Source organism: Pseudophryne corroboree, chromosome 8 (genome assembly GCF_028390025.1).
Source record: "Pseudophryne corroboree isolate aPseCor3 chromosome 8, aPseCor3.hap2, whole genome shotgun sequence".
NCBI lineage: Eukaryota > Metazoa > Chordata > Amphibia > Anura > Myobatrachidae > Pseudophryne > Pseudophryne corroboree.
Genome location: NC_086451.1, coordinates 414,364,984 through 414,380,527, shown reverse-complemented (window position 1 = coordinate 414,380,527; position 15,544 = coordinate 414,364,984). Strand labels below are relative to the sequence as shown.

Below are 15,544 nucleotides of genomic sequence, written 5' to 3'. Positions count from 1 at the left end.
CTAGTACTCAAACTATTGAATCAGTTCAGAAATTCCCCTGAATTTCTAGAATGTTTTAACTGTTTCTAAAACCAAGAAGGTTGAACATGTGTGAGCTGGTACACAGTCCTCCGAGTTAAATTATAACAATTTTGGAAGATAGATAAATTTCTATTTTATTGCAAATAGCAAACTGTAATGTTCACAACTCGGTTAGAAACTAAAAATTAAAATACTTTTCTTAACTAAGAATAAAAGTGTTATTGTTTAAAATTTGTTTTTATTTAAAATAAAAAAGGTAATAAGTTGTATTGTTTATTCAAATTTTCAGCAAGATCAGCTGCAAATTTTTGAACCAGGTTCCATAGCCGATTGTGCCATAAACAGGTTCTGGGTCGGGCAACTGGTGAAAAGGGTTTTGTACTATATTAAAATTTTTGATCATCTCTCCTTTCCTGTGTGACACTGCCTGACTGGTGCTCTTCAGTGTACGTGACACTGATAGACTGAATGATACATGGCTTCTGCAGTGGGATACATTGGTTTCAACAGGGAAAACATCGGGGGGTGTAGAGATGGATCTTGATCCACAGGCACCAACAGGCTAAAGCTTTAGACTGTCCTAGGATGCAATGGGGCCTCCTCTATAACCCCGCCTCCAGGTACTGGAGCTCAGTTTCGAGTTGGTGCCTGCAGAAGCAGGTCACTTAACAGGGGGGCTGCACTGGGCAGCCCTGAAAAAGCTTTTTGAAGACTTCAAGGGCCGCAGCACTTACATGTCAGGGTGACATTTTGTGCTGTGGCTCCGTCACCTCCCCAGCGGCGTTGCATACTCCCGCTGGCTCTGTTCCCGGGTACTTGCGGCGGAGACGCTCCGGCTCTAGGCACATGGTCGCAGGCGCTCTCCTGGTTCACGTGGCTGCTACAGAAGGGAGGAGGTAAGAGGTTCCCCCAGGCGGAGACGGACTGCGACGCTGGCGTGGACACTGTAACAGAGCAGGGACCCCACTATATCCACCAGGGCAGAGGAATACAGGTCGGATATGTTAATGTCCACTTTAATAAGACTCCTTAGTACCAGGTGGTGGAGGCCAGCATAGGGGAGAAGGCCCTTGACCTGTAGCCCATTCCCCAGCCCAGGGCGCCATTCTACTAGTAAGTGTTCCCGCCTGGAGCTGCCTCACACTCTCCCTCACTCCCTGATTGAGACGCTGGGCGCCATTTTCTAAAATAGCTGTGACTGGTCTCCGGGACTGCAGGGCAAGGTCTCCCTTGTAAACCCGTCAGTACATCAGCGCCGTGATTTACAAACACTTAAGTATGCTACATGTCAATATTAAGACAGTGTTAGTTAAGAACAAGTGTACCTGTGCCAGAATATATTGTACGAGTATTCTGATATATACATCCGGTCTCAGACCGTGCATTGTTTTATATATATATATATATATATATATATGTGTTCACATGATAATCCAATGCAATTTTATTGTCATGAAAATAATTATCTGCATTGCAAATGTGACTATGTGTGCCTGTATCTGCTATGTGATTTCACTGCGGTGTATCCCAGATATGTCTATCACTGTATTCTGTACCCTAGGGGACTAGGTGCGTCTGGGTCAATATATAGAGCGTCACAGTATTTACCTATTACGTGTATTCTACTGTGTACTCAGTCATATAATACCGGATTTATTCGCAGGTGATGTGTACTGGGTACTCAGTCACATGCTAACGGATTTATTCGCAGGTATTGTACTCTGTCTGGCTTCATTGTACTAAACCGCTCTCTGTTGCATTTGTGTATAATGTCTAACATGTAGGGCAGTAAATCTGGGGACGGTCCTGCATCTTGCAGAGCATGCACAACGGATTTACCTGAGGGGGAAGTTTGTGTAATGGTCTGTGTACTATGTCTCATACATTTCCCAGTTAGTCCGTAGCTTCTGTAACCAATCAGAAGCTGTCCTGGGCTCAAACCTACTGGGTATTCTAGTTGAACGCTTTATGCCCCCTATGGACCACCTGTCACATTACAGTCACTGATGTCCCTATGGTTACTCCGCTTTGGGCGGGAATAACTTTGCCTCACAGGTTGCAGTGTATGACTTATTCCTTGGTCAGGCAAAACTCAATGCCAGGTCACTCTCGTGTCTCTGGGTCTTCTAAAGCGGTCTGCTTCCTCCTCCCTATCCAATAATCTCTCTGACATTTTATCTGAAGAGAGGGGGAATACGATGTCCTGTCTGTCCCTATATTAGGTGTTTCTGACAAGGATTCTTCATTGCTAAATGATGCCACTGCCCTTGTGGTTACTAGTAAGCAAATCCTTCAAATCACTGATAAGTGGATTCCCTTACTGTGGTTAAGCAAACGGATATGTTCACATGTCAGAAGGTAATGAAAACTCTGTTACCACAATCTGACCATTAAGTGGACATCCGACAAGACCCCTGGTCTAATCCTGGGAAGACATTCCCCCTGTCCGCAACGGGCATTAGCTTGCTATCTTCTCCCTGCAGAGTTATATAAAAAGTGGGTAATTCACTACTAGTGAACTAAAGTGTCGCACATCTTGGGTGCCGTTCACTCTGCCTGTCACCACTTTCCCCTCAATGTAGGAACCGACAGATAAGTGTGTGGAGGGATGCCTGAAGTCTATTACTCCCTGACAGGTGTTGTACATAGACCACGATTGCGTCCTCTTGGGGCTGCAAAATAGATTGATGACTGGATCAGGCATTAGAGGATGAGCTGCCCGAGGATATCTCTGACAATGCCAGACATTCCCTGTCTCGCAATACCACCGCCAACTTTTTTACACCAGGAGGTGTTCCCTGAGGCGGGTGTGTAGGCTGCCAAGGCGTCAAATACGTCTGTCCTGGCTCGCCATATTCTGTGGTTGAGGTCATGGAAGGTGGAACTGGACTCCAAAAGTCCTTGGAGGTATTTCCCTTTACTGGGGACATCCTATTAGGGGAAGACCTAATTAAAAATTGGGTCTGGATCAGGGACGTGCAGTCAGGGGAGGCAGTGCCTTCCCTGTCATTAGTGATTAAAATAATACAAGGAAGATACTTATGACACATATTCTGTGTCATACAGTAAGTATCTCCTTTATATTAATCTAATCATTATTACTATTTAAATGGGGTTTGGAGGCACCGATCGTGGTGCCTCCCATTGTCAATGGGAAAGGTGTGGGAGCGGGGGGCGGGCGCGGGCGGGGCCAAGCCATGGGCAGTAAAAGCCCATTGAAAATACATAGGAAAGCGGCACTATCACTGACCTGATTTGGGAGTGTTGTGGACTCGGGGCTTCTTCCGATGACCGGGAAGAGGAACCGCTACTGGGTCGCAGTAGAGATCGCCGGATGTAGGTCTTCCTCATGCAGGATTAAAACGGCAGGCAGGAAGCACGGAAGAATACTTGAAGGTTTCCTGAAAGACAAGACTTGTAAAGATACTGAATGCTGAGGCACAGAGGTACTGGAGATACTGAGGTGCTGGAGACACCGGTATTGAGGCACGGAGGTGTCGGTGGCACAGAGATGCTGAGTGCTGAGGCACTGAGGTGCTGGAGGCACAGGTATTGAGGCACGGAGGTGCCGGAGGCACAGTGATGCTGAGTGCTGAGGCACTGAGGTGCCGGAGGCACAGTGATGCTGAGTGCTGAGGCACTGTGGTGCTGGAGGCACTAAGGTGCTGGAGGCACTGAGGTGCTGGAGGCACGGAGATGCTTGGAGGCACGGAGATGCTTGGAGGCACGGAAGTGCTTGGAGGCACGGAGATGCTTGGAGGCACGGAAGTGCTTGGAGGCACGGAGATGCTTGGAGGCACGGAAGTGCTTGGAGGCACGGAGATGCTTGGAGGCACGGAGATGCTTGAAGGCACGGAAGTGCTTGGAGGCACGGTGATGCTTGGAGGCACGGAGATGCTTGGAGGCACGGAGATGCTTGGAGGCACGGAAGTGCTTGGAGGCACGGAAGTGCTTGAAGGCACGGAGATGCTTGGAGGCACGGAGATGCTTGGAGGCACGGAAGTGCTTGGAGGCACGGAGATGCTTGGAGACACGGAGATGCAGACAGGCAGGTGACGTCAGTCCTGCTCCGCCTCCCTGACCACACTTACGATGGCGGCGCCCTCGCTCCGGGAAGCCGCCGGAGGAACACACCGACACGCCGCCGGGACCCGGAGACCGCCGGGGGGAGAGAGGCGCCGGGCAGTCCAAGTCACCCGCAGGGACAAGCGCGGCCGCCGCTGCCTGCGATGTGTGACAGGCACCATTAGAAATGCCGCTTTCATACAGGGACGTGATTTCAACCCATGAAAGCACGCCCCTGTCCGTGAGGCCGCAGTGATTGGCCAGCGGATCAATCACTGGATCCGCTGTCATCACTCTGTGGGTGCGGCGGAGGTGCGGGTGGCGGGATGTGGTGTAGGTGCGGGCGGCAAGACGCGATAGTATTAGCGGCAGGACGCGATAGTATTAGTGGCAGACAGGGATCCGAGGTGGGGAGGTGGAGCTGTCAGTGCCTCCCCAGCCACTGAGCTTACCGCACATCACTGGTCTGGATGGGCGACTACTATGTCTGCCTTTCTCTCAAATGCTACTCCTTCTGCACAGAGGGCAAAAGGTACCACTTTTCCCCTGCTTTCGGCCTCAAGGGAAAGCGAAGGTCAGGCATACCCGAGATTATCTCGTGCTCCCAAAAACCACTAAGCCCAAGGCCTAACAATCCTGGGCAGGAATCCTGCTTCTAAACGTGACAAGCCTGCTGCATAACGGGATAGGCCTCCCCCTGGGGGTCCCCAGGGTGGGAGGCTGATTTCTGCGATTCACCCAGGTCCGGTTAATGACCACTTCAGACGCATGGGTGCGAGAAGTTGTCTCTCATGGGTATGCAGTCTCTTTCAAGAGGCGTCCCCCTCACCAGTTTTGCACAATGGTTACCCCTTTGTATCCGATAAAGGCGCAATATCTACAATTGGTTGTGAGTTCCCTCCTGGATACAGGAGTGGTGGTACCGGTGGTTCAACTCCCAGTGGACAAGTGGGGCCTACCAGATGTAGACCTGATGGCGTCTCAACACAATCACAAAATTCCGGTCTTCGGATCAGGAACCAGGGATCCTCAAGCAGCATTCGTGGACGCATTGGCAATTCCATGGAACTTTCGGCTATCCAAACTATGCTGAAGGCCCGCAAACCGGCATCTGCACGGATTTATTACAGGGTCTGGAATTCTTACTTCACCTGGTGTGCTGCTAAGAATTACGATGCTTACAAATTCAGTGCTTCCAGACTTCAGGCTTTTTTACAACAAGGCATAGATTTAGGCCTTCGTCTGGCCTCCCTCAAGGTTCATATGTCTGACTTGTCGGTGTGGTTTAAGAGAAAAATTGAGTCTATTCCTGACATTCATACTTTCACTCAGGCTGTTTTACAGATTCAACCTCCCTATGTCCCTTCTGTGGCTCCATGAGATCTGTCTGTTGTCCTGAATGCCCTGCAAGTCTCCATTTGAACCTCTTGAGTCAGTGGACCTTACATGGCTCACGGTCAAGGTCCTGTTCCTACTGGCTATTGCCTCTGCCTGGAGGGTGTCTGACTTAGCCGCTTTGTCCTGTCATCCACCCTTTCTGATTTTTCACCATGACCGGGCAGTTCTTAGGACTCTCCCTGGTTATCTACTTAAGGTAGTGTCATCTTTCCATCTTAACCAAGAGACTGTGTTTCCGGCTTTTATCTCTGAATGTGGTACGGGCTCTCCATATTTACGTGGAGAGGACTGCCTCTACTAGGAGGTCAGATACCCTTTTTTGTACTTTTTGGTTTTAACAAACGTGGCTAGATGGATTGGAATGGTGAGTGCACAAGCATACGCACAGGCTGGTCTTCCAGGTCCTGCTGCTATTAAAGCCTATTCTACTCGGTCTGCTGGACCTTCCTGGGTGGCCCGCTGAGGCGCGTCCGCTGAACAGTTGTGCAAGGTGGCTACGTGGTCCTTAGTGAACACGTTCATTAGGTTCTATGCCTTTGATACTTCCGCCTCCGAGGATGCTTCCTTTGGACGCCGGGTTCTCATACACGCTACTGCGCGTCCCCTCCCATGAGTAACTGCTTTAGGACATCCCTGATGTTTTCCCTGTGGAAATCAATGTACCCCGCTGCAGAAAAAGGAAATTTATGGTAGACTTAACATTTTGTTAAATCTCTTTTTGTGAGGTACATTGGTTCCACAGGACGCCTGCCCTGACGCACCTAGCGTCTATGGGTTTGTATGGCATTAGCCGCTGGTCCCTTCTCCTGTCATGAGAACGTGGTTCTATGTGACTAACATCTGCCTTCTCTTTTACCTGCTCCTGCATTGGACTGGTTAACAAAACTGAGCTCCAGTGCCTGGAGGTTGGGTTATAGAGGAGGCCCCAATGCATCCTGGGACAGTCTAAAACTTTAGCCTGTTGGTGCCTGTGGATCAAGATCCATCTCTACACCCCAATGTTTTCCCTGTGGAACCAATCTACCTCGCAGAAAGAGATTTAACAATGGTAAGTCTACCATAAATCTCCTTTTTCAGTGAGATTTGATCTGACCGTCACTCTTAACAGTAGTTAAAAAAATATACAAGAAAAAGGCACGTACTGTAGCAGAAGATATAAGACTGAATTTGCGACGTGTATCTTGTAAGGTTTACGCCTGTGATCATCTTTTCCTTTTACAGAAAACCTCGCCTAGACATTTCAAACCAAACCGTAAGCAGCAATGGAGTCTGCCTTCTTGTTAAGAGCCGACATAGTCAGAACAGGAGGAGGAGAAGGATGACCTGCCCAAGTCCTGCTGATATTAACCAGGCTCTGGTGACTGTTACCCTGGCCCAGCTGGGGAAGGGCTGCAGTCTGGAAGAACTGATGGAGAAATGCATTCAGTCATTTGGTAAATAGTGTACTACCTGTTATATTGGGATGCGGTCAGGATCCCGGCTGTTGGGATCCCGGCAGTCGAAATACAGACGCCGGAAACCCAACAGGGTCACCTGCCCGGCACCAGAATCACAACCGCCGGGATCCCGAACGAGCAACGTCTGGGACACGCAAGTGGTAAGCCACGAGGAGGGGGAAGGTTATGTTTAGGCTGCGGGGGAGGGTTAGGGTTAGGCTGCATCCCGGGGGGGTTAGGGTTAGGCTGCATGCCGGGGGGGTTAGGCTGTGGGGAGAGGGGTTTAGGGTTAGGCACCCCACCCTGAGGGTTAGGCTGCGGGGGGTAGGGTTAGGTTTAGGCTGCGGGAAGGGGGAGTTAGGTTCAGGCACCACCGGGGGGAGGTTAGGGTTAGTCTGCGGGGTGGGGGAGGTTAGTTTCAGGCTGTTGGGAGGGAGGGATAGGGGGACATTTGGGGAAGGTAAGTATACTTACCTTCCCCTGTCGTGATTACGAGCAGCGAGATGCCGCGGTCGGTATTCTGACCATCGGCATTCCCAGTGCCGGCATTCTCTACCCAACGCGTTATATTAAACCTCTTGAGGACCAATCATTTTCTAGCTATCATTTAAGTATGCAGATGGGATGTCAAATATGATATCACTTATCAAATGTATTATCATTAGTGACACGGATGTTAAATAGGGTTACGTTCAATATCCCAGCTGTTGGGATACTGGCAGCCGAAATACCAGCGCCGGAATCCTGAGACCCATCAGAACACCGACACCGGAATCCAGAAAACATCTAGATCCCGATGTCAGAATCCCGACAACCGGGATCCCGAAGGTAAGTATACATGGGACATTAGGGTTAGGCTGCGGGGTAAGGTTAGGTTTAGACACTAAGGGGTTAGGATTAGGCTGTGCGGAGTGGGGGGTTAGGTTTAGGCACTTACCAGGTAGCTTATGGTTAGGCACTAATGCGGATGGTTAGGGTTAGGCTGTGGACAGGGAGGGTTAGTGGGGTGAGTTAGAATACAACTATAACTCACCCCTGTTGGGATCTTCATCATCAAGAATGCCAGCGTCGGTATTCTGACTGCCGTCATCCCGTGCATCGGGATCGTCTACCCAACCCTATATATTGTATTGACCTTTGCCTTACTCTGTTTCTCATGTCTGAGAAGATGTGGATGGAAAGCTTTGGAGAAATGAAGACACCGTTCACATGATCCTCGTCATGCACAGTTGGGTGGTGCCGTCACCTGAGTTTGCACGGAAACTTCTACAACTATATCCTTAGCCTTGTTGGGATGGGGTCAGAATTGCTATAGGTGCTCATTGTGCTAGCCTGCTCTCCTAGTATTTGTGTTTAATTCCTTAATGACCAATTACCTACAGGGAAGCTGCGCAAAACCAAAGAAAAATGCAGATCTGCCATTTCCTCAGGTAAGTGTCCTTTGTCTGCCGTGCTCCGCCGTTCTCCACTTTGTCACACTTTTACTTGCCTCTTTACACAAGGTGTAATGGGGAACACTCACATTTCACTATCAAGCATCTTTTCTCTAACGTCCTAGTGGATGCTGGGGACTCCGTAAGGACCATGGGGAATAGACGGGCTCCGCAGGAGACATGGGCACTTTAAGAAAGAATTTGGATTCTGGTGTGCTCTGGCTCCTCCCTCTACAGACTCCCTGCATCGTGGGACTGAGGGGAGAGAAGCAGCCCTACTCTCTGCAGATAGGTCCTGCTTCTTAGGCTACTGGACACCATTAGCTCCAGAGGGATCGTACACAGGATCTCACCCTCGTCGTCCGATCCCGGAGCCGCGCCGCCGTCCCCCTCGCAGAGCCGGAAGACAGTAGCCGGGTGAAAGAAGCAAGAAGACTTCGAAATCGGCGGCAGAAGACTTCAGTCTTCACTGAGGTAGCGCACAGCACTGCAGCTGTGCGCCATTGCTCCCACACTACACCCACATACTCCGGTCACTGTAAGGGTGCAGGGCGCAGGAGGGGCGCCCTGGGCAGCAATTAGGACCTCTTAGCAAAAGTTTGACATATATACAGTTGGGCACTGTATATATATATATATATGATCCCCGCCATAATATTGTACATAAACGCGGGACAGAAGCCCGCCGCTGAGGGGGCGGGGCTTCTTCCTCAGCACTCACCAGCGCCATTTTTTCTCCACAGCTCCGCTGAGAGGAAGCTCCCCAGGCTCTCCCCTGCAGATACACGGTAGAAGAGGGTACAAAAGAGAGGGGGGGCACATAATTAGGCGCAAAAATCATTATTACAGCAGCTACTGGGTTAACACTAAGTTACTGTGTGATTCCTGGGTTATATAGCGCTGGGGTGTGTGCTGGCATACTCTCTCTCTGTCTCTCCAAAGGGCCTGTGGGGGAACTGTCTTCAAAAAGAGCATCCCCTGTGTGTGTGGTGTGTCGGTACGCTTGTGTCGACATGTTTGACGAGGAAGGCTATGTGGAAACAGAGCGGGAGCAAATGAATGTGGTGTCTCCGCCGACGGCGCCGACACCTGATTGGATGGATATGTGGAAGGTTTTAAATGATAATGTTAATTCCTTACATAAAAGGTTGGATAAAGCTGAAACCTTAGGACAGTCAGGGTCTCAGCCCGTGCCTGATCCTATGTCGCAGAGGCCGTCAGGGTCTCAGAAGCGCCCACTATCCCAAATTGTTGACACAGATACCGACATGGATTCTGACTCCAGTGTCGATTACGATGATGCAAAGTTACAGCCTAAATTGGCTAAATCCATCCGTTATATGATTATAGCAATTAAGGATGTGTTGCACATCACAGAGGAAACCCCAGTCCCTGACAAGGGGGTTCATATGTATGGGGGGAACAAAAGGCAGGTGGTGACCTTCCCCCCTTCACACGAGCTAAATGAGTTATGTGAAAAGGCTTGGGAATCTCCAGATAAAAAACTGCGGATTTCCAAACGGATGCTTATGGCGTATCCCTTCCCGCCAACGGACAGGTTACGCTGGGAATCCTCCCCTAGGGTGGACAAAGCTTTAACACGCTTATCCAAGAGGGTAGCCCTGCCGTCACAGGATACGGCCACCCTAAAAGATGCTGCGGATAGAAAGCAAGAGGGTACCCTGAAGTCCATTTATACACATTCAGGTACCTCACTAAGGCCGGCAATTGCGTCGGCCTGGGTGTGTAGTGCTGTAGCAGCATGGACGGATACCTTATCTGAGGAACTTGATACCTTAGACAAGGATACTATATTAATGACCCTGGGGCATATAAAAGACGCTGTCCTATATATGAGAGATGCTCAAAGAGACATTAGCCTGCTGGGCTCTAGAATAAATGCAATGTCGATTTCTGCCAGAAGGGTCCTGTGGACTCGGCAATGGACAGGTGATGCCGACTCAAAAAGGCACATGGAGGTTTTACCTTACAAGGGTGAGGAATTGTTTGGGGAGGGTCTCTCGGACCTGGTCTCCACAGCTACTGCTGGAAAGTCAAATTTTTTGCCATATGTTTCCTCACAGCCTAAGAAAGCACCGTATTACCAAATGCAGTCCTTTCGATCACAAAAAGGCAAGAAAGTCCGAGGTGCCGTCCTTTCTTGCCAGAGGCAGGGGCAGAGGAAGGAAGCTGCACAACACATCTAGTTCCCAGGAACAGAAGTCCTCCCCGGCTTCCACTAAATCCACCGCATGACGCTGGGGCTCCACAGGCGGAGCCAGGCCCGGTGGGTTCACTCACAGGTGGATCCCTGGGCAATCGATATTGTGTCTCAGGGATACAAGCTGGAATTCAAAGAGATGCCCCCTCACCGATACCTCAGATCGGCCCTGCCAGCTTCCCCCTTAGAGAGGGAAATAGTGTTAGCTGCAATTCACAAATTGTATCTCCAACAGGTGGTGGTCAAGGTTCCCCTCCTTCAACGAGGAAAGGGTTATTATTCGAACATGTTTGTGGTACCGAAACCGGACAGTTCGGTCAGACCCATATTGAATTTAAAATCCCTGAACATATACCTGAAAAGGTTCAAGTTCAAGATGGAATCGCTCAGAGCGGTCATCGCAAGCCTGGAAGGGGGGGATTTTATGGTGTCTCTGGACATAAAGGATGCATACCTTCATGTCCCCATTTATCCACCTCATCAGGCGTACCTCAGATTTGTGGTACAGGATTGCCATTACCAATTTCAGACGTTGCCGTTTGGTCTCTCCACGGCACCGAGAATATTTACCAAGGTAATGGCAGAAATGATGGTACTCCTGCGGAAGCAAGGGGTCACAATTATCCCATACTTGGACGATATCCTCATAAAGGCGAGGTCCAGAGAGCAGTTGCTGATCAGCGTAGCACGCTCTCTGGAAGTGTTACGACAACACGGCTGGATTCTAAATATTCCAAAGTCGCAGTTGATTCCTACGACTCGTCTGCCCTTCCTGGGCATGATTCTGGACACAGACCAGAAGAGGGTTTATCTCCCGATGGAGAAGGCTCAAGAGCTCATGACACTGGTCAGAAACCTATTGAAACCAAAACAGGTGTCGGTGCATCACTGCACGCGAGTCCTGGGAAAGATGGTGGCATCATACGAGGCCATTCCCTTCGGCAGGTTCCATGCGAGGACCTTTCAATGGGATCTACTGGACAAATGGTCTGGATCACATCTTCAGATGCATCGGTTAATCACCCTATCCCCCAGGGCCAGGGTGTCTCTCCTGTGGTGGCTGCAGAGTGCTCACCTCCTCGAGGGCCGCAGATTTGGCATTCAGGACTGGGTCCTGGTGACCACGGATGCAAGCCTCCGAGGGTGGGGGGCAGTCACACAGGGAAGAAATTTCCAAGGTCTTTGGTCAAGTCAGGAGACTTGCCTCCACATCAACATCCTGGAACTAAGGGCCATATACAACGCCCTACGCCAAGAGGAGTCCCTACTTCGCGACCACCCAGTTCTGATTCAGTCAGACAACATCACCGCAGTGGCTCATGTAAACCGCCAAGGCGGCACAAGGAGCAGGGTGGCGATGGTAGAAGCCACCAGAATTCTTCGCTGGGCGGAGAATCACGTAAGCGCACTGTCAGCAGTGTTCATTCCGGGAGTGGACAACTGGGAAGCAGACTTCCTCAGCAGGCACGACCTCCACCCGGGAGAATGGGGACTTCATCAAGAAGTCTTCGCGCAGGTTGCAAGTCGGTGGGAGCTGCCACAGGTGGACATGATGGCGTCCCGCCTCAACAAGACAGAAGTATTGCGCCAGGTCAAGAGACCCTCAGGCGATAGCTGTGGACGCACTGGTGACGCCGTGGGTGTTCCAGTCGGTCTATGTATTTCCTCCTCTTCCTCTCATACCCAAGGTGCTGAGAATCATAAGAAAAAGAGGAGTGAGAACAATAATCATTGTTCCGGATTGGCCAAGAAGGACTTGGTATCCAGATCTGCAAGAAATGCTCACAGAGGACCCGTGGCCTCTGCCTCTAAGACAGCATCACTGACCTGGTCGAAGGGTGTTGTGGACTCGGGGCTTCTTCCGGTGACTGGGAAGAGGAACCGCTACTGGGTCGCAATAGAGATGGCCGGATGTAGGTCTTCTTCATACAGGATGAAGACGGTAAGCAGGAAGCACGGAGGAATGATGAAGGTCTCCTGAAAAACAAGACTAGTAAAAGTGCTAAGTGCTGAGGTACAGAGGTGCTGGTATTATTGAGGTACTGAAGGCACTGAGGTGCTGAGACACCGAGGTACTGAGGTTCTGTGGTACTAAGGTGCGGAGGCACCGAGGTGCTGAGGTTCTGTGGTGCTGAGGTACCGGAGGTGCTGATGGCGCTCAGGCGCCTTGGTGGCACGGAGGTGCATGATGGCGCTCAGGCGCTTGGAGGCACGGAGGTGCGTGATGGCGCTCGGGCGCTTGGAGGCACGGAGGTGCGTGATGGCGCTCGGGCGCTTGGAGGCACGGAGGTGCTTGATGGCGCTCGGGCGCCTTGGTGGCACGGAGGTGCGTGATGGCGCTCGGGCGCTTGGAGGCACGGAGGTGCTTGATGGCGCTCGGGTGCTTGGAGGCACGGAGGTGCTTGATGGCGCTCGGGCGCCTTGGAGGCACGGAGGTGCGTGATGGCGCTCAGGCGCTTGGAGGCACGGAGGTGCGTGATGGCGCTCGGGTGCTTGGAGGCACGGAGGTGCGTGATGGCGCTCGGACGCTTGGAGGCACGGAGGTGCGTGATGGCGCTCGGGCGCTTGGAGGCACAAGGAAACACTGAGACACTGGAGACACTGGGGACACTGGAGACACTGGAGACACTGCGGAAACAGGAACAAGGGAGCTCTGGAGATCACTGCTTCTGACAAGCAGAATGATGATACACAGGCGCCGGCTTCCTGCTCGGCGTCTGGCTTTGAACCTCCCGCCTTAGTCTGATTGGTGGAGCGGGCAGATGACGTCAGCCCCGCTCCGCCTACCTAATCTAGAGCAGCATGGCGGCGCCCTCGCTCCGGGAGCCGCCGGAGAGACCCGCCGACCCGACGCCGGACCCCCGAGGCCGCCGGAGGGGAGAGACGCCAGGCCATCCAGGACACCCGCAGAGGTAAGCGCGGCCGCCGCTGCCCGCGGGGTGTGACAGTACCCCCTCCTCCAGGAGTGGCCCCTGGACACTTTCCGGGTTTAGTTGGATGTCTGGAATGGAAGATTCGAACCAGTCGGGGAGCCATTACCTCAGTAGCATTGATCCAACTTCTCTCTTCAGGACCATAACCTTTCCACTCTACCAAGTACTGTAATTTTTTATGAAAATAACGAGAGTCAAGAATAGCTTTGATTTCAAATTCTGTCCCAGCTTCAGACACTGTAGTAGTTGGCCTAGGAGATGCTGAGTGGAACCGATTTAGAATGAGGGGGCGGAGGAGAGAGACGTGGAAGGAGTTTGGAATTCGAAGGTTGGAAGGCAACTCCAACTTGCAAACGACCGGGTTCAAGACTTGCCGCACTGAGAAAGGACCAATGAACCTTGGGGCAAATTTCATGGTGGGTACTTTCAAACGAAGATTGCGGGTAGAGAGCCATACCTTGTCACCAACCTTATATTGAGGAGCTGCTCGTCGTTTCCTATCCGCAAAGAATTTATAGCGACCGGAAACCCTCTTAAGATTGGCATGAACTCGGCTCCAAATTTGAGTGAAATGTCGGAGAGTTGAGGCTGCAGCAGGAACTTCCTCTGGAGGACAAATGGGCAACTCCGGAACTTGGGGATGAAATCCATAATTAATAAAGAATGGAGACTCACCAGTAGAAGAATGATAAAGATGGTTGTGGGCAAACTCAGCCCACGGCAACAACTCCACCCAGTTATCTTGAGAAGGGGAAAGGTAAATACGGAGAAAAGTCTCTAGATCCTGATTGACGCGTTCAGTTTGCCCATTAGTCTGTGGATGGTAAGCAGAAGAGAATTTGAGCTTAATTTGTAGAGTTGAACAGAGGGCTCTCCAGAATCTCGCTGTAAACTGTACTCCCCGATCTGAGACTATTTCCAGAGGTAACCCGTGCAGGCGGAAATGCTCTTGGATAAATAACAGGGCCAACTTGGAAGCGGAGGGTAATCCGGTCAACGGAATAAAATGTGCCATCTTAGAGAATCGGTCAATGATCACCCAAATGGTGTTATGACCCTTAGAGAGCGGTAATTCAGTAACAAAGTCCATCGAGATATGAGTCCAAGGCCTTTTAGGAATGGATAAAGGATGCAACAAACCCGCAGGCGGCAGATGTGGAGTTTTGTGCTGAGCACATTGAGGACACGAATTGACATACTCTTGAACATCTTTTTTCATAGTGTCCCACCAGTATGATCTTCGCAGAAATTCCCACATTTTCTGAACTCCCGGATGACCAGAAAACTTAGAAGTGTGTGCCCACTGCAACAGTTTTGGTCGAAATTTAACTGGTACCGACATTCTTCCAGGAGGAGGACCCAACCTAGTGGGAGCTGCATAAATAGAGATGGGACTGAGGATTAATGCCTTCCCCATTGTATTCTCCTCATCGGAAGCCATCACTGAACGGGATAGGGCATCCGCCTTGGTATTTAGAGTTCCAGCCCGATACTTGATGATAAAGGAAAATCTGGTAAAGAAGAGTGCCCATCTTGCCTGACGGGGGTTCAAACATTGGGCCGTCTTTAGATACAGTAAATTCTTGTGGTCCGTAAAAATTGTAATTAAGTGTTTAGCACCCTCCAGAAGATACCTCCATTCTTCCAACGCAGATTTAATTGCCAGTAGCTCTTTGTCTCCGATGGTGTAATTTAGTTCAGCAGGGGAGAACTTGCGAGAATGAAACCCACACGGATGCAACTTCCCATCTGAGGCGTACTGCGAGAGTACAGCACCTATGCCTACCGTGGAAGCATCAACCTCCAAAAAGAATGGTTTTAGGAAATCTGGCTGCTGAAGTACGGGAGCAGATATAAAGGCAGTCTTCAACTGTTTGAACGCTGCTACTGCTTCAGAAGGCCAATTGCTTGGGTCAGCCCCTTTTTTAGTCAGAGCCGTAATAGGTGCCACGATGGTAGAGAAACCTCTTATAAATTTCCGATAATAATTTGCGAATCCTAGAAATCGTTGCACTGCTTTTAAGGAAAGAGGTTGAG

The 15,544-nt window shown here is 50.6% G+C and overlaps 1 protein-coding gene across 2 annotated transcripts in view; it reads left to right on the top strand.

Annotated features, from left to right (window-relative positions):
• Positions 1–15,544, top strand: part of RASGRP4 (RAS guanyl releasing protein 4) — a 138,450-nt gene that overhangs the window by 3,221 nt on the left and 119,685 nt on the right. For both annotated transcript variants that reach the window (XM_063937890.1, XM_063937891.1), the window contains exons 2-4: positions 6,706–6,917; positions 8,089–8,194; positions 8,297–8,350. In XM_063937890.1, the coding sequence (XP_063793960.1) occupies positions 6,706–6,917; positions 8,089–8,194; positions 8,297–8,350 (372 nt within the window). The remainder of the gene's footprint in view (positions 1–6,705; positions 6,918–8,088; positions 8,195–8,296; positions 8,351–15,544) is intronic.